This window comes from Apodemus sylvaticus, chromosome 1, assembly GCF_947179515.1.
Source record: "Apodemus sylvaticus chromosome 1, mApoSyl1.1, whole genome shotgun sequence".
NCBI lineage: Eukaryota > Metazoa > Chordata > Mammalia > Rodentia > Muridae > Apodemus > Apodemus sylvaticus.
In genome coordinates this window covers 157,916,469-157,941,015 of record NC_067472.1, presented here as the reverse complement: position 1 = coordinate 157,941,015, position 24,547 = coordinate 157,916,469, and the positions used below count along the sequence as shown (strand labels likewise).

Below are 24,547 nucleotides of genomic sequence, written 5' to 3'. Positions count from 1 at the left end.
CTGAGTGTTATATTATACTTCAGCAAAGAGAACAAAAGCAAGGACAAAAGCAGTGTATTTTGTGCCTTCGAAGAGGTGCTGCTGGTTATATTTAAAAGCATTTTACAAAGAGAATATTGGCTGGGTATTGATGACTTGAGATTGGGAAGAAAGCTGAGTTGATAAAGTGTTTGACTAGCACAGAAAGCCTAGGTGAGTTCAATTCCTAGCAATTTATGAGAAAAAAGATGCTGTACACATCAGTAATCCCAGCACATAGGCGATAGAGACAGGAAGATCTAGGTTATCCTTGATTACAAAGAGTATGGACTAGCTTAGGATGAGTTCCTGTCTGAAATGTATTTACTTAATTAAAAGAAATATAAAATAGGCATTTTTATAGAAAATATATAGCACAAAAACTCAAGACTTTAAAGGTAAGTTCCTTGTATGTCCTTTTGTTTTATTTTAAACCTTTGGGTCTTTAGAACAAAGTGTTCTTGCCCTTTAGATATGACTCAGAAGACTACACGAAGAAAGAGATGTAAAGTAGGGATATCTCAGAACACTTTCCCCTTTCTTTGGTATTATATATATATATTTCAAATATATATATATATATATATATTTCAGTGCTTAGGATCAAGAATCAGAGTCTTACTCATGCTCAGAACCTACTCTATCACAGAGCTGTCCTCACAAAGTAGGGCATTATTTCACCTTAATCTTTTTTTCCAACCTTTGTTCATTACTCCCTGTAAAACAAGAACCAACGTTAGAGTGTAAACTGGAAGACACATATCTAGACACAATGACATTTCCTCTCTATGTTCATTGAGACATACTGCCATGGATAATGACACTTATTTTGAAACTGTTCCTATTGAAAATTCTTAGAGAACGAATCTTGGTGACACAGAGAGGTACGCATTCCTAGCTTCGGAACAGAAAATTAGTTTCAGATGACAGAGTACTGTAGTGACAATATTCCACTGACTGTTGTGACCACGCACCTTGGCTAACACAAGATTACTCCAGCTTCTGCAATCTTAGAAAGTCATGTCTTACATTTTCAAGATTGACTACTCATTTAACCTATGTGAACTGAGGCTCTTGGATTCATAATTGTAAATGGAGGTGCCCATAGTTCATACAGAAACAGCAGATGCCAAACTGTGTGAACAGTGCAACCAGTGAGGAAGCCAACTGGGTCCTTAAGATTTATGCAAAAATACATGCTCATAATACTGAATATCAAGGAGCAAAGAATGTTCTGATACCATTGGCTGTTCATTTAAAAGATGCAGCATATGTCATCTTTTTTTTTAATTTTTTTTATTCAATATAATTTATTTACATTTCAAATGATTACCCCTTTTCTAGCCCCCCACTCCCCGAAAGTCCCGTAAGCCCCCTTCTCTTCCCCTGTCCTCCCACCCACCCCTTCCCACTTCCCCATTCTGGTTTTGCCGAATACTGCTTCACTGAGTCTTTCCAGAACCAGGGGCCACTCCGCCTTTCTTCTTGTACCTCATTTGATATGTGGATTATGTTTTGGGTTTTCCAGTTTTCTAGGTTAATATCCACTTATTAGTGAGTGCATACCATGATTCACCTTTTGAGTCTGGGTTACCTCACTTAGTATGATGTTCTCTAGCTCCATCCATTTGCCTAAGAATTTCATGAATTCATTGTTTCTAATGGCAGAATAGTACTCCATTATGTAGATATACCACATTTTTTGCATCCACTCTTACGTTGAGGGATACCTGGGTTCTTTCCAGCATCTGGAAATTATAAATAGGGCTGCTATGAACATAGTAGAGCATGTATCCTTATTACATGGTGGGGAATCCTCTGGGTATATGTCCAGGAGTGGTATAGCAGGATCTTCTGGAAGTGAGATGCCCATTTTTCTGAGGAACCGCCAGATTGATTTCCAGAGTGGTTGTACCAATTTGCAACCCCACCAGCAGTAGAAGAGTGTTCCTCTTTCTCCACACCCTCTCCAACACCTGCTGTCTCCTGAATTTTTAATCTTAGCCATTCTGACTGGTGTAAGATGAAATCTCAGGGTTGTTTTGATTTGCATTTCCCTAATGACTAATGAAGTTGAGCATTTTTTAAGATGCTTCTCCGCCATCCGAAGTTCTTCAGGTGAGAATTCTTTGTTTAACTCTGTACCCCATTTTTTTTATTCGATATAATTTATTTACATTTCAAATGATTTCCCCTTTTCTAGCCCCCCCCCCCACTCCCCGAAAGTCCCGTAAGCTCCCTTCTCTTCCCCTGTCCTCCCTCTGGTTCTGGTCCTTCCCAGTTCCCCGTTCTGGTTTTGCCAAATACTGTTTCACTGAGTCTTTCCAGAACCAGGGACCACTCCTGCTTTCTTCTTGTATCTCATTTGATGTGTGGATTATGTTTTGGGTATTCCAGTTTTCTAGGTTAATAACCACTTATTAGTGAGTGCATACCATGATTCACCTTTTGAGTCTGGGTTACCTCACTTAGTATGATGTTCTCTAGCTCCATCCATTTGCCTAAGAATTTCATGAATTCATTGTTTCTAATGGCTGAATAGTACTCCATTGTGTAGATATACCACATTTTTTCCATCCACTCTTCTGTTGAGGGATACCTGGTTTCTTTCCAGCATCTGGCAATTATAAATAGGGCTGCTATGAACATAGTAGAGCATGTATCCTTATTACATGGTGGGGAATCCTCTGGGTAAATGCCCAGGAGTGGTATAGCAGGATCTTCTGGAAGTGAGGTGCCCAGTTTTCGGAGGAACCGCCAGACTGCTTTCCAGAGTGGTTGTACCAATTTGCAACCCCACCAGCAGTGGAGGAGTGTTCCTCTTTCTCCGCACCCTCTCCAACACCTGCTGTCTCCTGAATTTTTAATCTTAGCCATTCTGACTGGTGTAAGATGAAATCTTAGGGTTGTTTTGATTTGCATTTCCCTAATGACTAATGAAGTTGAGCATTTTTTAAGATGCTTCTCCGCCATCCAAAGTTCTTCAGGTGAGAATTCTTTGTTTAACTCTGTACCCCATTTTTTAATAGGGTTGTTCGGTTTTCTGGAGTCTAACTTCTTAAGTTCTTTATATATATTGGATATTAGCCCTCTATCTGATGTAGGATTGGTGAAGATCTTTTCCCAATTTGTTGGTTGCCGATCTGTCCTCTTGATGGTGTCCTTTGCCTTACAGAAACTCTGTAACCTTATGAGGTCCCATTTGTCAATTCTTGCTCTTAGAGCATACGCTATTGGTGTTCTGTTCAGAAACTTTCTCCCTGTACCGATGTCCTCAAGGGTCTTCCCCAGTTTCTTTTCTATTAGCTTCAGAGTGTCTGGCTTTATGTGGAGGTCCTTGATCCATTTGGATTTGAGCTTAGTACAAGGAGACAAGGATGGATCAATTCGCATTCTTCTGCATGCTGACCTCCAGTTGAACCAGCACCATTTGTTGAAAAGGCTATCTTTTTTCCATTGGATGTTTTCAGCCTCTTTGTCGAGGATCAAGTGGCCATAGGTGTGTGGGTTCATTTCTGGATCTTCAATCCTGTTCCATTGATCCTCCTGCCTGTCACTGTACCAATACCAAGCAGTTTTTAACACTATTGCTCTGTAGTATTGCTTGAGGTCAGGGATACTGATTCCCCCAGATTTTCTTTCGTTGCTGAGAATAGTTTTAGCTATCCTGGGTTTTTTGTTGTTCCAGATGAATTTGATAATTGCTCTTTCCAACTCTGTGAAGAATTGAGTTGGGATTTTGATGGGTATTGCATTGAATCTGTATAGTGCTTTAGGAAAAATGGCCATTTTAACTATATTGATTCTACCGATCCATGAGCATGGGAGGTTTTCCCATTTTTTGAGGTCTTCTTCCATTTCCTTCTTCAGATTCTTGAAGTTCTTGTCATACAGATCCTTCGCATGTTTGGTAAGAGTCACCCCAAGATACTTTATACTGTTTGTGGCTATTGTGAAGGGGGTCATTTCCCTAATTTCTTTCTCAGCCTGCTTATCCTTTGAGTCTAGGAAGGCCACTGATTTGCTTGAGTTGATTTTATAACCTGCTACTTTGCTGAAGTTGTTTATCAGCTGTAGGAGCTCTCTAGTGGAGTTTTTTGGGTCACTTAGGTAGACTATCATGTCGTCTGCAAATAATGATAGTTTGACTTCCTCCTTTCCAATTTGTATCCCTTTGACCTCCTTATGTTGTCGAATTGCCCAAGCTAGTACCTCAAGTACAATATTGAAAAGATAAGGAGAAAGGGGGCAGCCTTGTCTGGTCCCTGATTTCAGTGGGATTGCTTCAAGTTTCTCTCCATTTAGTTTGATGCTGGCTACCGGTTTGCTGTATATTGCTTTTACTATGTTTAGGTATGGGCCTTTAATTCCTGTTCTCTCCAAGACTTTAAGCATGAAAGGATGCTGAATTTTGTCAAATGCTTTTTCAGCATCCAATGAAATGACCATGTGGTTTTGTTCTTTGAGTTTGTTTATGTAGTGGATTGTATTGATGGATTTCCGTATATTGAACCAACTGTGCATTCCCGGGATAAAGCCTACTTGATCATGGTGGATGATCGTTTTGATGTGTTCTTGGATTCGCTTGGCAAGAATTTTATTGAGTATTTTTGCATCGATGTTCATAAGGGAAATTGGTCTGAAGTTCTCTTTCTTTGTTGGATCTTTGTGTGGCTTTGGTATCAGCGTAATTGTGGCTTCGTAGAAGGAATTGGGTAGTGTTCCTTCTGTTTCTATTTTGTGGAATAGTTTGAAGAGTATTGGTGTTAACTCTTCTTTGATGGTCTGGTAGAATTCTGCACTGAAACCTTCTGGTCCTGTGCTTTTTTTGGTTGGAAGACTTTCTATGACTCCTTCTATTTCTTTAGGCTTTATGGGACTGTTCAGATGGTCTAGTTGGTCCTGATTTAATTTTGGTATTTGGTATCTGTCAAGGAAATTGTCCATTTCCTCCAGATTCTCCAGTTGTGTTGAGTACAGGCTCTTGTAGTAGGATCTGATGATTTTTTGGATTTCCTCAGTTTCTGTTGTTATGTCTCCCTTTTCATTTCTAAGTTTGTTAATTTGGATACTTTCTCTGTGCCCTTTGGTCAGTCTGGCTAAGGGTTTATCTATCTTGTTGATTTTCTCAAAGAACCAGCTCCTGGTTTTGTTGATTTCTTGTATGGTTCTCTTTGTTTCTACTTGATTGATTTCGGCCCTGAGTTTGATGCAAATCAAAACAACCCTAAGATTTCATCTTACACCAGTCAGAATGGCTAAGATTAAAAATTCAGGAGACAGCAGGTGCTGGAGAGGGTGTGGAGAAAGAGGAACACTCTTCTACTGCTGGTGGGGTTGCAAATTGGTACAACCACTCTGGAAATCAATCTGGCGGTTCCTCAGAAAAATGGGCACCTCACTTCCAGAAGATCCTGCTATACCACTCCTGGACATATACCCAGAGGATTCCCCACCATGTAATAAGGATACATGCTCTACTATGTTCATAGCAGCCCTATTTATAATTGCCAGATGCTGGAAAGAACCCAGGTATCCCTCAACAGAAGAGTGGATGCAAAAAAATGTGGTATATCTACACAATGGAGTACTATTCAGCCATTAGAAACAATGAATTCATGAAATTCTTAGGCAAATGGATGGAGCTAGAAAACATCATACTAAGTGACGTAACCCAGACTCAAAAGGTGACTCATGGTATGCACTCACTAATAAGTGGATATTAACCTAGAAAACTGGAATACCCCAAACATAATCCATACATCAAATGAGGTACAAGAAGAAAGGAGTGGCCCCTTGTTCTGGAAAGACTCAGTGAAGAAGTATAGGGCAAAACCAGATCGGGGAATTGGGAAGGGGTGGGTGGGAGGACAGGGGGAGAGAAGGGGGCTTATGAGACTTTCGGGGAGTGGGGGCTAGAAAAGGGGAAATCATTTGAAATGTAAATAAAAAATATATCGAATAAAAAAAAGAAACAAAAGAGTTAATTTTATTTTAATTTTTTCAAGAACTCTTTCTTGATTAAGCCTTTTTCTGCAATAAAGTTCCAATAAATGATGCATAGTTTATACAACTCCTAACTTTCCTAAAATGTAGATAAAGGCATAAACTCTGTTGTCATCTTCTTTAGTTCGTTGGTGTTTTTGTGTGTATATTAGTTTGCACATAATGTGTCTGGGAAGACAAAATATGACCTGTGGGAGGCTCTACATAAGCAGGCCTTTGTTCCCAGGACTAAACCTTAGAGAGGAGACTCTGGCATAAGCACCACTGGGAATTCTATCCTCTTTTAACTGCTGCCTGCTCTAATCCTGAGAACAGAAAGTTCTAAGCATAACTGAGCTGGGATCCAATCCTTTTATCACCTTCCTCTCCTTTGAGAAACACCTGCCAGTGAGAGCCCTTTCTGTTGCCTAAGATATGGTTATCCCTTGCTAAATCTAGACCCACTCAGTGTCTTCATAGGCCCTGTCTTGGTCTTCAGTAGAATGAATTTCTGAATCATCATGAAGTCTGGAATAGGAAAGGATGAATACAAATGAAAGGTGGGCGTGTCATCACTCCAAAACTGTCTTTAGAGTGGTCCTCTGTGTAGAATCAAAGGTATCACACAAACCTTGGAGCTCATTTTACTTCAGACGTTAGAGTATTCTATTTCTCTCTCTCCCTCTCTCCATTTCTCCCTGCCTTTCTCACTCTCTGACTAAACATAATCTTCTGAGGAGCTGTTTTGAAAATAATTCACCACCAGAAACTGTCCAAACTTATAACATTTCTACCCATAACCAGGCAGAAGATTCATTTCACATATCAGACAGAATGCAGAGCCACTGGTTCTTCTACTTAATGGACAAGGTGTTTTAGTGTAGATGTGCAGTATTAGCAAAACAACTAAGATACCACTTTTGTGTCAAGAGGGTTCTACTTCTCTATGATGAATGGTCTGATGACACCTAAGCAAGTCATTCTGAAAACATTTACTACTTTTGAAAATAGTTGATATACTCTCTCTCTTGTGTGAATTTTTTTAATTACAAAGGACTTCATTGTTTGGGTTATCCATGAAGAACATTATGTACAACAACCCATCCTCCTCTTCCCACCACCTTTGAAAGAACTAATTATGTTTTCTTGCAATCATGTATTTAATTTACCATATTTCAAACAAAAACTGCATGAAGGCACACTTTAGCTATGGCCAAATATCAGCCATAGCTTAAAAACAGATTTTAAAAGAAAGAAGAAAACAACAAGCATGAATTGGAAAAAGGAGGAGCTTAAAATACTTTCAAGAAGAACTACTAACATTTTATAAAAGTATAGAGCACGTTGGTAGGGCTGCCCCTGTGGAAAACAAGCCAGAATCCCAGGTGTGCTCAAATATCCAGTGGCTTCTCGTGATAAAGTAGGTATCTACTAAGATCTGCACTGGTCAAGTTGCTGTGATGTGACCATTAGTTTTTTGTTTTTTGGTTTTTTTTTGGAAAATGGTCTTTCTTCCCATTTTTATGCTGGTAAAGCTGGTAATTCTCCAGAGAATAGGAATCTTCCATACTATATCCCTAACAAAGTATCTGTAAACATTTCTCTTTCTCTTAAAATTACCTTATCACCCATTCCAACTATCACCAAGTTAGTTTTGATTACAGGTTTATCATAGCATCAAAAAAGCAAACTAAAACCAGTTTCTTTATTGAGGTGGTATTATAATTGTGACAACTTCTAGCCAAAGATATATACAATTGATACCTCATTGATTATCTATTTAAACTTTTAGTCATTATTTGATTGGCTCTATGCCTTATTATTTATGATCTAGTTATAAAGCTACTTATATTTCTTAGAAAATTTGTAGACATTTAATAATAAACATAAATTTCTCAACATATGCCCGACATATATACATAATATATATTGGGCATTTATGCTTTAAATATAAAACTTATCTAAATGTATGGCTACGATGCTGAATACATTTTAAATATAGCATAAATGTTTTAAAGTGAGTGAATAAAAGTGTGAATTTCTTTCATTGTTATCATTATTCTACTCTAAGAAAAACAGTATTTTGTTATCTTATATGTCTGTTCAGAGCTTTGGATTTTATGAAACATAGCACCAAAAATATGTGACTTATTTTTGTGGATTTTTTCCTCTTGAAAACAAAAACAAAAGCAATATCCAATCTGAATGAAACCAAACTTTAAGATATTTATCCAAAATGTAAAATATTAAGAAAAAGTGAAAATAAACAGAGAGATTATCAATAGACAATAAGAGCCTGCCTTAGGTGACTACTGTTGTCCTGGAAACAATGATACTTCAAAATTTCAAATTAAATCATGACTTTAGGAATAAAAAAAACTGGGTTTAGGAACTAATTATATAAGTGGCTGTGTAGTCATTATTTAAAATTATAAAATCTAACAAATAATTATAAAATAGAAATCATTTCATTTGTTTGCTCAGAAAACTAATGTACTCCATAGGTTATAGGCTAGAGTTTGTGAAGATGACCAGACACATTTTAAGGCAATAAGGTGATGTTACCATCTGGATTAAAAAATAGGCTGAAGATAAGGCTGGATGACAGATGTCTGAATCAAAGAAAAATGTAAATGTTAACTTCTTGAGTTAGCCTGAAATTATTAGAAGTTTCATGCTGTGATGTCAAACTGAACAATCTTATTTAATTAAGAAAACTTCTGCCAATACAATTACAGTAAGGAGAGCACTTCATTCTCAAGATCTTTAAGCAGTTCAGATTGAGGCCATAAAAGATTTTGTTATAACAGAGAAGGAACAAGAGTATCCAAATGTCATGACAGTGGGGTAGGTTGGCAGGGATTCTAATAAACAGTTGAAGATGGTATACGACTATAACATCAGCTGGATGCTAGAGGGAAGGGTATAATAGGTGTTCCACTGCTTGCTTCAGGTCTTGAATTGCGAACTACATAAAGAAGTATTCATTAACAGAGTACTATAATACATCCTTAAACATACGGTAGGGAAGCCTTCAGGGCCTCACAGAAGGGTAGAAACTCACATAGTTTAATGAGCAGTGAGTGTGTCTACCCTGTTAGCATGCAGATGTGCATCTTCTTTAACAATACAGTTAACATGTAAAATAATTGTTGTAAAATAAATTTTATGATACATTGCCAACAGTTCTATAATTCATACATGTACTTAGTAGAGCTTCTTGACTAGGATGGCTTTAATATTCTCAGGGGAAAAGGTAGTTTCTCATGTGGAGAGGTTGTGAATCAAAAGTTTTAGAAACCATAATTTAAGAGAATAGTTTTTGGATATGTCCATCACCCTGTAAGAAATAACAGAATGACTCAAAAATCATGGTGGCTATGCGCATCACACTTTCACAGGAGTATGGTGTGACCAGTGAATGGGTTAGGGTTTATAATCTGCTGTTGCACATAACACAGCAAAGACAAAGAATGAAAGAACTGTGAAAGAATAGCAAGAATAGCACCTACAGAATAAAAAAGATTCAACAAACTAAGACACACCAAAATCCTGTTAACCGCTACAACAAAATGATCAAGAATCCAGGAACACTTTTTTTGCATACATACAAAAGAATGAAAGAAAGGAAAAAGAAGGCTTATCACAAACATCTATGAAAATATTGGAAGCTCTACACAGCAATCTGGAAGAAGATGATTATACCAAAATTCTATTAAACAGTGAAGAATAAATAAATCCTTGAGTTTAACACTAAATTAAGGTAATAAAGAGAAATAACCATTAGTTGAACAATATTTCATATATTACAGGCTTAAAATATTCTACAAGTAAGTGTTTTAATAAACTCTTACTATGAACAAAATCATAGTTTATAAATGAACATAAACATTTAATTCATGATTTTTAAAATGTGTGATTAACATTGGTAACCAGGCTAGAATATTTTCAGATATCTTACAGATAAATCTGACTGATAAAGAGCTGTGATATCAGTGGTAAAGAACCATGAATTTGTGATGATAAATGAAACTGAGAAAAAGTATTAAAGGCTGTAAGTACCTTGTAATGCATGACCTACTTATCAACTAAAACTTTCAATTGGTGTTCATACAAGTAGTATGTGAGCATCAACTACAAATCTATAATGCACCATGTACAGCTACTGAAAACAGTTAAATGTTATGGGCACATTCTAGAAGGAAAATATGTAAATGCCATTTCTGCAACATGCTCAACTTATGAGTTACATTGCTCTGTGCACTAAAGCAATAGTGAGATACTATTCAGAGCCACTGAACTTGCTGAATTTAAAAAACAACCTTGGAAATGCCAGTAGAGACAAAAATATGAAGTGACAAAAAGTCTTTCCCTGTCCACCTCCATAACTTAACCTTTTCAATATATTGACCATGCTTACTAAACATATGTGGGACTATGTGAATATTTTGTGGGGCAGGTATTTTATTCATAGGCATTTAGATATTTTATGGTATGATTATATTCACATCTCAACAAGACAAGTTATATGAAATATCCATTATTCATAACAGTCAAAAGCACTATTCATAAATACACAAATACTAGATACATGCACATCTCTCCATATTGGAGAAGACAGCTTGCAATACATTATTCTCTATAACACGTGTTGAAGCAAAAGTTGGCAAACTATTATAAAGAATGGCTGTTAGGAATCTGGTCATGTTTTGGGAGGGAAGTGAATATGATGAATGAGTAAAGGTAAGCTGGCCCTTCTCCCATATTTTCTATTCTTTAAATTTCAGATCTGCACAGTTTTTAATTGGTTACTGATTTTTTTCTGAGATTGCATTTACTTTTGAGTGTATCCAGCCAGTAACACAGTAACATCCATATTTATAAGTGGCCTGAAAAAATGATTCCTTCTGAAAATTTTACAAATCTCTATATATTATCAATATTCCCTATGTGATACCTCTTTTGTAAAAAAGGAGGATCTTCCTTTTTATCGGGAAGAATGGTTTCTCTCATTTTCTCTTTTCAACATTGCTTTGGAAGCTGTATCAAGTGCAGGGCAGGGTGGGCAATCACAGGGTAAACAGTGAACTACAGCAATACCGATGAAGGGGGTTGTATAGAGTCTCATGGCTCGAAACAACAACAACAACAAAATATGGTTTCCCACTCTAACTGAAAATCAAGAAGCTGTTAATGTAGAATACGGTGACTAGAATAAAGTTCAATTTACAAAATTCACAGTTTCAAAAGCAAGAGTGTCTAATAGGCACTTCAGTGGAAAAATAATCACAGCAATGGTAAGTTCAACAAAAAAGCAGTAATGTCATATAATAATTTCATTGTGGTACTGAAGCATAAACATGAGGTAGAATAGCATATGAGCTGTGTGTATTACTATGTAGTTAGATGCATAGATGTTAGCTATGTCCTTAGTACAGCTGAGTGAGTGCACTTTCAATTAAACTCCCAGTAGGTGTGTATAAAAACCTAACACTGTAACTCTAAAATTTATTGAGGAGAATTAAAAACAAAACAATATTAATAAGATAAGAAGCAGAAGAGTTGAATGGGAGCAACTTACCAAGAAAGATAATGTAACAAACAGCTTTAATGTTTAAATAATTTTTCTTTTAAGCATGCTTTTTTATCAGTGAAACAGGATATACAACAAGAAATATATCTCATTGATAACTGATTGATGATTGATAGGTGATGATTCTGTGATATATGAATAGTAGGCATATAGAGAGTCAGTTGGTTGATAAAAGACTTATTAATAAATGACAAGCAAATAGGTGATAGATAGTTGGTTCTTTGATGATACATAGGAAATAGATAGTAGGTAGACAGGAAGATAGATGATAGATAGATAGATGATAGATAGATAAATAGATAGGAAGATAGATAGATTATGGAAAGATAATTAAACAGTATATAAGTAAGAGATAAATAAATGATAAATAAATAATAGTAATGAATCATGAAGAGAGATATTTTAATATCAAATCATAGACATACATTTTCTACATAGAACAATAATCACAAACTATATGAATAATGAGCTCAGAAATATACTAGAAAAATATTGATTTTTTATATATTAAAATTGTAGCATTTGATATATTATAAGTAAACTCATTTGCAGATAGATTCTATAAAAACCAAGTTAAAGTACATTTGTTATGGTGGGATATAAATAGGACTAGATTCCTACAAAAAGAAAAATTTTGAACACAGAATCACAGAAAAATAAGGTGTGCAAGAAATTGGGAGAAGAGGCTCTCTCTATTAAGAGAGGTCCAAGGCAGAGTATATTCCTACTCAGTTTCAAAGTCCAACTCAGAACCAGCTTGAAATTTTTTATCAAGAATCCATAATTGTGACACAAAAATTGTATTTTTATCACTATCCATTTTTCAGTACTTTGTTGTGACAATCTTCACAAAGGTAAAATTCTAACCTAACTTAAAAGTGAGTACGACTGACACAGAGAAATGGAAGCCAAAATTTATGAAAATGGAACTATTATCTCACAAAGCAGCTGAAAAGTATATTGCAAAGTAGCTGTAAGTCTGTGTTGTCTGGTATTTGTCAACTTGACACTAGTTAGACTTAGCTGAGAACAGAGAACCACAGATGAGAAAATGCCTCTATAAATATGGTATGAAAGCAAGTCTTTGCAACATTTCTCCAGCTAGTGGTGAACATGGGAAGCCCATTTTACAGTGAGTAGTGCTACCTCTGGGGTTGTGCCCCCAGGTTCCATAAAAAGTTAGACTCTGCAAGCTGTGAAGGAAGAGCAGTAATCGGAACTCATCTATTGATTCTATATCAGTTCTTGCTTCCACGCTTCTGCCTTGAATTCTTGCCATGACTTCCCTGGATGACGAATTACAAACTATAAAAAGAATGAAACCTATTCCTCTCCAAATGCTTTTGGTCATGGTCACCATCACAGCAATATTATAGTGAGTAATACAGATTCCTTTCCTGTGACATTCGCATGTATTTTTTAAAAGGGAAGACAGAATCCTCGCTATGTCAAAGTATAAAATAACTATCAAACTAATATGTTTCAGAGACTGCAAGCTTACTACCACATATTGAAATTATCTTGATAATTTTAATGCACTGTCTTCATCTATTAGAATATTATCTGTCCTGAAATAGTCAAAGAAATATGTGCATAGACATATACCTGGATTTTATTACTTTGTAAGAGAAAGAAAGGTGGGAATTCTAAACATGCGATGGTAAGATCAGCTGAAGTGTTTACAGAGAAGAATGGTTAACAGAACCAATCAGCTGGTCAGACCTCCAGGAGACATGCAGTCAATGGCAGAACATGGGTGAAGGATAAACCTTTTATCTTAATATGTTTTTAAAGAAGAATTTTATTAGAAGATAAGCATCACTTACTGTAAATGGAACACACTGGGCTCACTTCAGTCCATTTCTACTCTGTAGAGTTACAGTGTTTGAAACTAGAAGGTAGTGATCAGTTGAGTACCTTCTTGGCTATATATCTCTAATTAACTGTATCCTGTTCATAATTACTGTTGCATGTACTGAACAATAGATTGTTTAAAGAACTGAGGTGCATTTTCTCATGAGGGTTTGAAACAATATAATAATAAAATTTAAAATGATTGCAAACTATATTAAAAACAGCAAAAGAAATAATGCTCATAATTTAATTTAATCATAAGAAACAAGAAAAGCAATATTGAATATCTATATGTGTTATATAGAAAGAAGAAGCAATAGAGTATAAATTTTATGGAATGCATAATATTTCACTCTGAGTGCATAGCCAGGTCAGCACTCTTGTTCTGAAGTCAGTATATTTTTAGGGACGTGGCTGAGACAGGGAGCTCTGTGCTGACTGATAGACCACTTCCATAACAGCATCTTGTCCTTGAAAGTGATTTATTATCTTATTGACTCAGTTATTTCAACTGTAAAATAGGGTTAGCAGGAGAGCCTACCTCCTGGAGTTCTTTTGAAAATAAAATGAGTTTTACCATCTCTCATGCAAAACAATGTCAATGTGTTTTATCGATCAATTTGATTTATAATAGACTATATGATTATCTTAGGCCATGCTTATTGTATAAAAGAAACCACAGACATGAAATGACACTGTATACTTGGGTGAAACTGAGATGAACTGTTATTATTATTTTGTTCTTTGAATTTGTCAGTCTGACCTATGAACCCTGGTGGCCCTCTATAAGTGTATGATTATTGACTAATCAATTTTGATCAGGTATGTGTCAGGGTCATTGAGGAATAGCACGCTTCTCAGCTATGAACCACTCCAGTTTCCTTTTGACAATAAGATGAAGGCTAGTGATAATTTCATTTAGCAATTAAAAAATTTGTCACTGAAACCTACTCTAGATGAACTGAATTTGCTCCATAGTGCAAATTATTCTTCTGTAATTCTGTAAAATATCCATGAAATTCATTAAAACTTTTTTCATGAATAAAGACATGACTCATTTTTCAAACCTCATGTTATTTTCATTGGGGTCAAAGCTTTGTATAAACTACATACCTTAACACAAAAGTGTGTAAGGCCAGTATCTTTTGTTTACAGACGAACTAACATGTAGAAAGTTTGCTATTCATTTCTGCAAGTTTGCAACTGAATACAACCATCTTTTACTACACACCACTCTGTGACTTCTTGATGAAGGGTGAGATCCCAAAGTTGCTGCAATCTGAAACATGTCATTAGTACTAACATCCATGTCCATTCAAAGAGCACATAAAAGGAAAATAATTTACAGGAACAGGTGTTTTCTATTCATTTATATGTGTGTCATGTACGCTTCCTGTTTATTTGTATCTAATGTACTCGGGGAATCTAGCCTGGACCACTGCATGTTGGATCCTTTGTCTGCATCTCATTCTTGAACAGCTTCACTCTCAAATCTTTTGGACAGAGAAAACTCTCCAAATTATAAATCTGACCGTGTCCCTGCCTAACTGGAACATATTTAGTTAAACTTTTATTCTCCAAATAAGTTGCTGAGACTTACTCCAAAGACTGACATGTCTTTCTCCCCCACTTTTCATATTTTTCTTGCTAACAACCAGATTTCTACTCTTTCATCAGGGCTTCACAGCTGACAGTTATTCATTTAAAATGATTTTATTGCCACTGATAATTTACAATCACTTTCTCCTATTTTCTCATTAATTCCTATTTATCACCATAATATATCTTTTGTCTTCCTTGGATTTTTTTGCTCTCTTAGGTGTTCCAATTAACCAATCAATAAGGCATAGGATTTTGGGGGTTGATTGGTTTTATTGTTTGTTTGTTTTCAACTAGAAAATAATTTTTTCTTGCCCTGCAAGCTCACAAATATACACAGACAAATCATATATACTTCATTATGATCTTTGCCTTGTATATAAACTTCATTTTTCATCCAAGGCTCACTGGAATTTCTGTATTCATCTACTGACTTTCATAATGGTTTTCCTTTCCCTGTCATGCCGTTAAAATGCAATAGTGGTCCTTGGACATGTTTGAAAGAGGATTCATTTCCCTTGAGTTTTCTTCTCTGTGAACCAAGGATGAAATCAGGGCTCCTGCTTTCTATATGGCTCTACCCTTGATTATATTTCTCAGTATGAAAGCCTACCTAACATTCTTGGATCTTTCCCCCAATTTCCTTCTCTTGCAATAAATAGTAAATGCCAAGAAAAAATAGTGATATTATGGAAACTATCTCCCTTCTAAACTAAACCTGGCAAATTAAATTTGTGTGCATAGAAATACTGTCTTGGGAACTCTCCATCTGAATAGTTCTCTCTGTATGTGAAGTCTTTAATATAGAAATGACCATTAAAGTTTTGGTCTAGTTTCCTGAAACTCTCAGGCTTTCTGGTTATGCCTGAAGCCAGATGAAAGTGTAGAGAGGGCTCTCACACCTTTTTTTCTGTGTTAGACAGGACTATGAAGAGCTAGAGAAGCAACTGAAGGAAGTCTTTAAGGAGCGTAGCACAGTCCTGCGGCAGCTGACAAAGACATCCAGAGAACTGGACGGGATCAAAGTCAACCTTCAGGTGAGCTGGACAGTAATGTTTTCGGCAGCAGAGGAGTCCATTCACCCCCATGGGACTGATATGCATTTTTAAACAATTTTCTCTACATCTCTGGGCTTGACCACTCCAGTTATTATTCATTATTATTTGAGCTTTGAAATAAAATTGGCTTTGAAACAGTTCAGAGACCTGCAGTTTCCAAACATCAAAAGGAAAAAACTGTGTGTTTGGCAAAAGCCATCAGTTCCTCCCAGCGCCCAAGATCAATTTGACCCCCGTGTTCTTCTTATTATAAAATGATGGAAAGGTATTATAGGAATGAGATATTTGGAAGAGTATTTTATATTTTCCCTAAGACAGCTCTATATATCCTTTGAATAACTTCTTTATAGAAATGGATAAATGCCATACAAAGGAGATTACCATGTTTAAAACAAGACAAAACAAAACAAAAAAAAAGGTCTATTTAATATAAAAACCTAGCTGGGCGGTGGTGGCACACGCCTTTAATCCCAGCACTAGGGAGGCAGAAGCAGGTGGATTTCTGAGTTCGAGGCAGCCTGGTCCACAGAGTGAGTTCCAGGAAAGCCAGGGTTACACAGAGAAACCCTGTCTCAAATAATAATAATAATAATAATAATAATAATAATAATAATAATAATAATAAAATAAAATAAACCTTTTGGAGAAGTTGATTTTTGTTTTTTCAAGACCAGGATTCTCTATGTAGCCTTGGCTGTTCTGGAACTCACTCTGTAGACCAGATATGCCTGCCTCTGTCTCCCAAGTGATGGGATTAAAGACATGTGTCACCACCTCTGAGCTAAAAAATCTTTTAGAAACACTATGGTACTTTGTTTTTCTCCTGTGAAAACACATTTTTATTAAATTGAAAATAGTTTTTTGTACAGTATATTCTAATTATGGTTCCTCCTCCCCTGACTCCTCCAGGTTCTCACTAACCTCTCCTCCCATCAAGATCCACCCCTTCTGCCTCTCGGGGAGAAAATAAACAGAATCTAAAAGATAATAATGAAATAAAGCATAATGTAAAACAAGTTAATCAGAATAGGACAAAAACAAAGAGAAGGAAAGGGGCCAAAGGAAAAGTACAAGACACACTCATGGATGCAGATACATACATGTCCAAACCCAAAGGAATCCATATATATATAATGGAAAAAACCATTATGGGGCACAACATTCTGAGACAATGAACAGTACTTTGATGTCTGACTTTTCACATTGGATTCACTGAGTACCTACCATATACTAAATTACTTAGTGGTATTTATGGTGTAATTATTTTAGTAAATATAGAAGACGGTACTCTTGATGTGACTTTCCTTGCATAAGCAATATTGTCTAGAGAAAGTTGTTTTTGAAAGTCAGTAAGGACTCTAGAGTTTACATGTAAGCTATTTTGCTTCTGAGCCTCTCCACATACCACAGAAATGAGGTTGTATGTTACGGTGATCCTCAAGGTCTTCATGATACGCTGATGCCATAATGTTCGGTAGGAAAGAAAAGGTGATATCAGCTGCTAGTTCACTGATTTGGGTCCAGCTCATATGTTGGGTTATCTTTCCATAGCTCAAATTGAATTTACACATGAAAACTATTCTTCTTTAATAGCTGCCAATTCAATGTTTAGAACAAGCATGCAGCTAAGTAATGCCTGCATTTGAATTTATCATTTAAACTCATATGCAGAAGTTGTGGTACATGTTGAAAGAGTAAAACTAGCCATGTTCCTGTAGGACATGCTGACAGAGAGAAGGATTAAGCAGATCATGGAAAATAGTACATCCAGGCATCAAATTTCTGAAAACTAAATAGGAGGATTCAAGAGGCTATGGATCGGTTTTGTTTTATTTGGGAAAGTCAAGACACAGATTACTGAGAACAAAATTAACAGGTAGACAACCCTGGGGAAAAATAATCAAGACACCTGTCTACCCTCAGGGGGGATGGAACACCTGGCACTGGAGCATATCTTATCACCAGCATATGGTGAAAAGCCCTGGAGTGGGCATTGATAAGTGTTCCCAGGACTGTTTCCTAAATCAAAATGTCGCCTTATAAATTAGAATGTTGCTTAAGAAAAGTTTTTATGGAGCTATATTTTTTGAAAGGATAAAAATCTTCCCTGAAATGTTGTTACAACTGTGAAAAAAAATTCTAAGGTGGTTGTTTTGTGGTACATTCCACACATGATGTTTTCCATTGTTTATTTTAGCAAATCCTTTTCACAATGTCTCCGCAAAATTAGCATGATATTACTTTCATTATGAAATGAAGAGCAAAAACTTAAGTAGATTACAGAATGTGGATAAGTCATTCTCATAAAAACAGTGATATTGGATTTCAAACTTAAAGCAAATAAATATATAACCATGTGTTGTGTGACTTTTCCTGAGAAAATGTGAACAAAATGTCTATGTACCCCAAATATAGACCTACAAACAGCCCACAGAAACTATCCCACCTCATATAAGACAAAGAATAGGAACCTGATGTCTGACTTTACACATAGCATTCACCTACTGTAAACTAAATTCTTTAGTGGCATTGCATGATAGAACTCTTTTATGTAAACATAGGCAATGGTACTCTTGTGATTTTTCTTGGTGAAATGACAAGTTAAATTGGAGTTAATTACAAGAGTATGGAGATGATCCCAGGCATGGGCTACGAGCAGCTGCCCTCTCCCACCAACCTTGGGCAAATTCGGTTATTTTTCTTGTTTGCTTTTAAGACACACCATAGCTTTCATGCCAGCCTCAAGCTTGCTATGGAGTCAGTGATAAATACCTCTGATCCTCATGCCTGCAGGACCTCAGTGTTGGGATCACATGTACATCCTACTATGTACACTTGTTTATACAGTACTGGAGCTGTAACCTAGAGATTTCCACATGCTAGGCAGGTACTTTACCACCTGAGCTGAGTTAAAAACCTTGCCTGTCTTCTATAAGATGATGTTATTAGGCCCCATTTTGAGTAAATAGGTTGGAAGTAATCACAGTCACTTTGAATTTAAGGTAATAGGCATTTCTTGTCCAGATGTCAGAGTTCCTCAATACATCAAACATGTCTCTTTTATATATTTATTTTGGTATTTTATGTTAAAATATTTCTTTTTTTTAGTTTTTTTTCAAAAGTATTTGTTTATCTGTTTAATTTTATATGAATGAATGTTTTACTTGCACATATCCTGGACACCATTTGCATGCAGTACATGTAGAGGCCAGAAGAGGGTGGTAGATTTCTTGTAACAGAAGTTACACATGGTTATTAGCCTCCTTGTAGGTGCTTGGAACCAAACTCTGGACCTCTGCAAGAGAGAGTGCTCTTAACTACTCTCTACAGCTCCCTCTTAGATTTTTTTGTTTGTTCTGTACATTCATTTGCTTTTTTATGTAAGGTATAAAAAACAGGAAATCTGTATTTTGAAAATAGATTTCCAGGCTGTTACTCTTCAGAATTTTATCCTGTCTGGAAGAAGAATGTAGGGTGATCAAAAATCTGTTAGGGAATAAGTTGGTAAGTCTACCTTCCTATCACCAAAAGAGTCAAAATCATCATGAAATAACTGTCTATTCTCCACTGGATATTGTTGGAGACAAAGTAACTATGTGAAATAGGTCTTTCACAGGTTATCCCTTGCTGACATCCATCTGATCTATTGGTTTCTTATTACTGGGCAGTATGCATAGCTAGTATTTGTGTCACAGCTTTAATTATGCACTCTACTTATATCCCTACATCTATGTCTAAGGTTTGTTTGGTTTTTTTTTTTTTTTGTTTTAAAACAATTTTTAGTAGAAGCCTCTGACTTATCAATCTGCATTTTCTTCAAAACAGCCAAAATACAGGCAGTGGTCAATAATACATAACACATTTTAAATGTCTTTCTACCTCCTCTCATCTGAGTTAATTTGTAAGTGAAAATGTCCCCTTATGCCTTTTATAACTATTTTATTAAATGAAGAGATCATAGGGCTGACTTTTTGATCTATCCAGGTGGGTCCACGATGTATATTGATCTACCACTCTTCTGATTGTCGAGATTTCCTACCTTAATTCCTTATACTGCCCTCTTTGTCTGTTAGGAGAAACTGTTCTCCCTAATTACATAGAGCACTGCTCACTGGATACTTACTAGAGATACCCTCAGTTAGTCCTTGCCAGCTTAGGCCCTAGGTATCGTTAGTAAAGCTAACACTGTATTAAAGTTCTCTGTTGAACTCAGGCTGAAACACTCTTCAGGCAGCAGCATGCTTTACAAGTCTTTGCATAATTCAGGATAGGTGTCTGTTAAATAAACATGAAGGAACAATACACTCACTGCTACACTGTTGTCATTTTCCAAAATTCACAGCTACTCTCTAGAAACTGTTATTGCCTCTTTATTTAAACTTTTAATATCAAATATGACAGGTTACCCTATTAAACAGTTTACTGAGTATAAATAAGCAAGTTATTAGGAAAGGTTTAATATGAAAGATCCTTGCATAAGAAGCACTCGGGGAACATTTCTGTTCTAATTTATGGCCTCTGAATCTTTAATTTACAAGTGTATAAGTAATAATAACTGAAGTGTCATATATTATTTTCTTAACACCTATGTATAATGACAAATCATAAAATCGTCTGGTCCTCTGTCTTTATGTCTCCTAAAACATCGTTTAGAAGTAAGTCATAGAGATGAACCAGCAAGCATGTGCCTTTGTCTGCTTTCAACTTCAGTCAGGTTATTCCCTAACCTATGCGGGCAAGCTTACTAGGAGGCCTTCTGCTTGTTGGAACTACACAAGAACTAATTTAAACTAGAGGGCAAACATTAAAGGAACTAGTGTAGGTATCTTTTAAATTTGCTTTTTAATGAGACTTGGGAGCACATGAGGTAGCTCAGTGGGATAGGGTGCTTGCCAGGCAAGCCTGGTGGCTGGGGTTTCATGTTGGGAATGCATGTAAATCTGGAGTAGTACGAGCTTCACACAGCAGTCCTCTGACCTGCATACCTGCACCATGACGTTTGACAACACACACACACCCACCATGTGAACACACAGGAACAGACACACAACAAAAATAAAATAAAACAAGATAAAATAAAATGAGGTAATTTGCAGGATTACTCTTTTCTTCAATATCTAGTGAGCCTCAGCTCAAACCTATTTGTGTACTAAGAGTTAAAAATGTCCTAATGCTGTGTCCTATTGTACACGGCAACCCCGGTGTACTCAAGGGGACCTATTTTCATACTTTCATTCAATAAAGCAACTGTCTTCAAACCTGATACTGAATATAGACAATATTAACACAAGTGAATGACAATGATTTATATTAATAACAAGACTTTTCCTCATTTCTCTTTCAGTCTTTGAAAAATGATGAGCAATCTTCCAAAACTGATGTTCAGAAGCTCCTGGAGTTAGGCCAGAAACAAAGGTAAGAAGGGAGTTCTATATAGATTTCTATTGTCTTTTAACTTAATACTTCCTCCCTATCTCTACCCCCTCTATTTTTAAAATGCTATTAAAATACACCAGGGAGTTTACCAAAACCCACTACAATGTACAAACTTATCTACTTGTGTATACTTGAGTGCATATGAGATTAATACTGGACTTTTTGTACAAAGTTCTCTCATACCATAGATCTACATTTTAGACAGCAACTGGGAAAATGAGTTATGCTAGAGGTAGTTAAATAAATTGTTGAGACCTATATTTTTGGGATTTGAATGATAAAAAAATCATCAAATGCAATGTCCACATAATTCCATGTTGTGCTGACTTTTTGACCAGCAGGCAAAAAGCTGTGCAAAAATATTACACATATCAAGCAACAGAACAAGTCCCTGATTTAAGTTGTGACATCAGCTTGGGTCTCCACTGCTGATCTTACATATTGACTCTGAAACTTGTCATTGACACTGACATGGTCTCAGGTTAGGCCAATAATGTGATTAAAATATCAGTGTCATGTATTACTCTTTATTATCTGCAATGATGAATTTTTGCTTTTCATTATTAGATGCTAATATTAAAATAATTTTATATTCTATATTGTCATTTTCACAATTTCTTTTAGCAAAAACAATAAGCTACAGGCTTCACAGTTTATCACCTTAGCCACCTACTATCTGGGTGATGGTTAGACTGTTTTTTAACCTCTGTGTGTTTTGGGTTTCTCATTTCCAAAACAAAGCTAATTATCTTAATAACTGTTTCATAAAAAGGAATTTTAATGAATCTGAAAAACACCTACCTCTCAGAAGTGGGGAGTTTAGTAACCTCCCAATTCTACTTAGGTGGCTGAAGGGTTTGGAGTTGGTAGAATTTGGCTAACATGATAAGATTTCATTTTAAAAAAATGGAAAAGTTTGTGATACATATTGAACAACATAGTTACAATTCAACAATGTATTTTTTCTAGAAAAATTTGTCCACAAAAGGAGTAATTGTTGGACAAAATAAACTAAGAATTGTGGAAATTATTACTTTAACAAATCAGTTCATCTCAATCAAAGCAAATGAATATTTTTTTTAAAACCCATAAAAATAATACCTGAATAGCTTGTCAGGTGTCAGTGATTAACGAAGCAGGAGAGAACTGTGTCTGAGGCAAAAACACTGAGACCTCAGAGTGGGTAGCTCTGCAGGGAGGCAAACATTTAATTTTAGGAGAGTGGTTCTGCCAACTCCATTTAGGATGAATAGAAGATGTCAACAGTAGGGAAGCCATGCTTCCTAGAGGACAGGGAAGACTAGAAAATGAAGAGTTACTTCTGTTGGAATCATACTGTGTCAGATAATTTAGCTTTTATCATAGGAATGGACATGTAATGTGTGTAGTGTATGATAAAGATGAGGAAAAGTATAGTATTTTACTTTGGACTATATTTTCTTATGTATCTGTGTCCGTTTATAATAACATGTGAAAGAACGGCAATATGGCTATACAATATATTTAAGAAATCATCTACACTTCTGCATTATCCACAAGTTCTGTTCCAATAAAAAGGTGAAATAAAGCAGATGTGCTTGTAGTAAAATTTTAGAGTTTCATATGAGATTAGAAAACTTGTTGAAAATAAATAACTTATTTTGTGTCTACCATTAAAATCAGCATACAAATCTCAGTAAATGTTATCCATAGCTGTATATAACTTCTTTGAAGCCAAATTGAATGAACTGGAATTTCCTTCATGAACAAATAACAGATTATTAGAGTATTTCTATGTATCTGAGACAACTTTTACATGAATCTAGCGATATAAGGTATTCATATATAGTTATGTGAATAGATAGGTATGTGAGTGTGGGGGTTATTTTTAATACTAGAGACCAAGAAATATGTGTGTGTGTGTGTGTGTGTGTGTGTGTGTGTGTGTGTGTGAAAGAGATGGAGGAAAATAATAGATTGCAAATAACTAAAAAGTACCTGATAATAACATTAATAGATAGGTGATAAATGAACCTATATTGACTATTGAATAGTACATTTTAAAAAATATATAGCAACCTGGAGAATAATCCCAGAAGACCCTTGGGTTGATAGGGACATATTAATCAACACTACTGTATCATTATTAAAATTATGGAAGCAGAGAAATGGTCTGTGTTTGTCTTGAAATGTGTTAAGAGTAAATGGCAAAACACACTTTGTTCTCTCTACTGGGTAGAGGGAAGGATTATTAGAGGCAATAAGGCCTCAGATCACTGTGAGAGTATTAACCACTGGCATGTTCTCTAGAAACCGGAAGGAAGACTGAGGAGTGGCAAGCTTTTTCTCTGTAAGTTACTGATTGATATATGAGTTCATCACCTCCTGAAATTTGTGTCTTGCTGAGAGAAAAATATAAACGAATACTACAGCAAGAAGCTTCCCAATTCTTGCACAGTATGGAAAATTGTACTGATATAGACAAAATGTGAACAATCTCACTGTGTCACAGGACCCACGCATTCTTAGAACTAGGGTTCTACACCAAAGGAGCTGCGAAGTGGCCAGGTCTAATTGTATGGTCAAATCCTCTTGAAGCAAGCAACCCTGAAATCATCTCTCTCACAGCATAGAAACTGTAAGTCTGTGAGAACAGTGAACTGGTTAAGGGAGACAGAAGAAAATGTGGTGACTGTCGGTTAGTAGGTAGAAAGCCTAGTCGTCCTTCACAGTTAGTAGCTCTGCTCTGCGTAGATATGTGCAGAATTCTCTGCTTCTGACAGTTAAAAGTGTTATAATTATTTATATAGATTTATGTATTTTATTGTATGTGTTTTGCTATGTGTATATATGTGTACCACATACATATCTAGTTCCCATAGAAATCAGAAAAGGGCAGCTTGTCCCTAGAACTTGAGTTATGGGTGGCTGTGAGTTATAAAATGAGTTCTGGAAACTGAACCTGGGTCTTTCTGAATGAAGAACAAGTACTTTAAACCAATAGCTTTCCCTCCAGGCCTTCCCT

At 36.0% G+C, this 24,547-nt stretch overlaps 1 protein-coding gene across 1 annotated transcript in view; it reads left to right on the top strand.

Moving 5' to 3' along the window:
* Luzp2 (leucine zipper protein 2) overlaps positions 1 to 24,547 on the top strand; it is a 408,694-nt gene that overhangs the window by 170,842 nt on the left and 213,305 nt on the right. The window contains exons 2-3 of the mRNA XM_052161760.1: positions 15,969 to 16,086; positions 21,452 to 21,522. Coding sequence (XP_052017720.1) covers positions 15,969 to 16,086; positions 21,452 to 21,522 — 189 coding nt within the window. The remainder of the gene's footprint in view (positions 1 to 15,968; positions 16,087 to 21,451; positions 21,523 to 24,547) is intronic.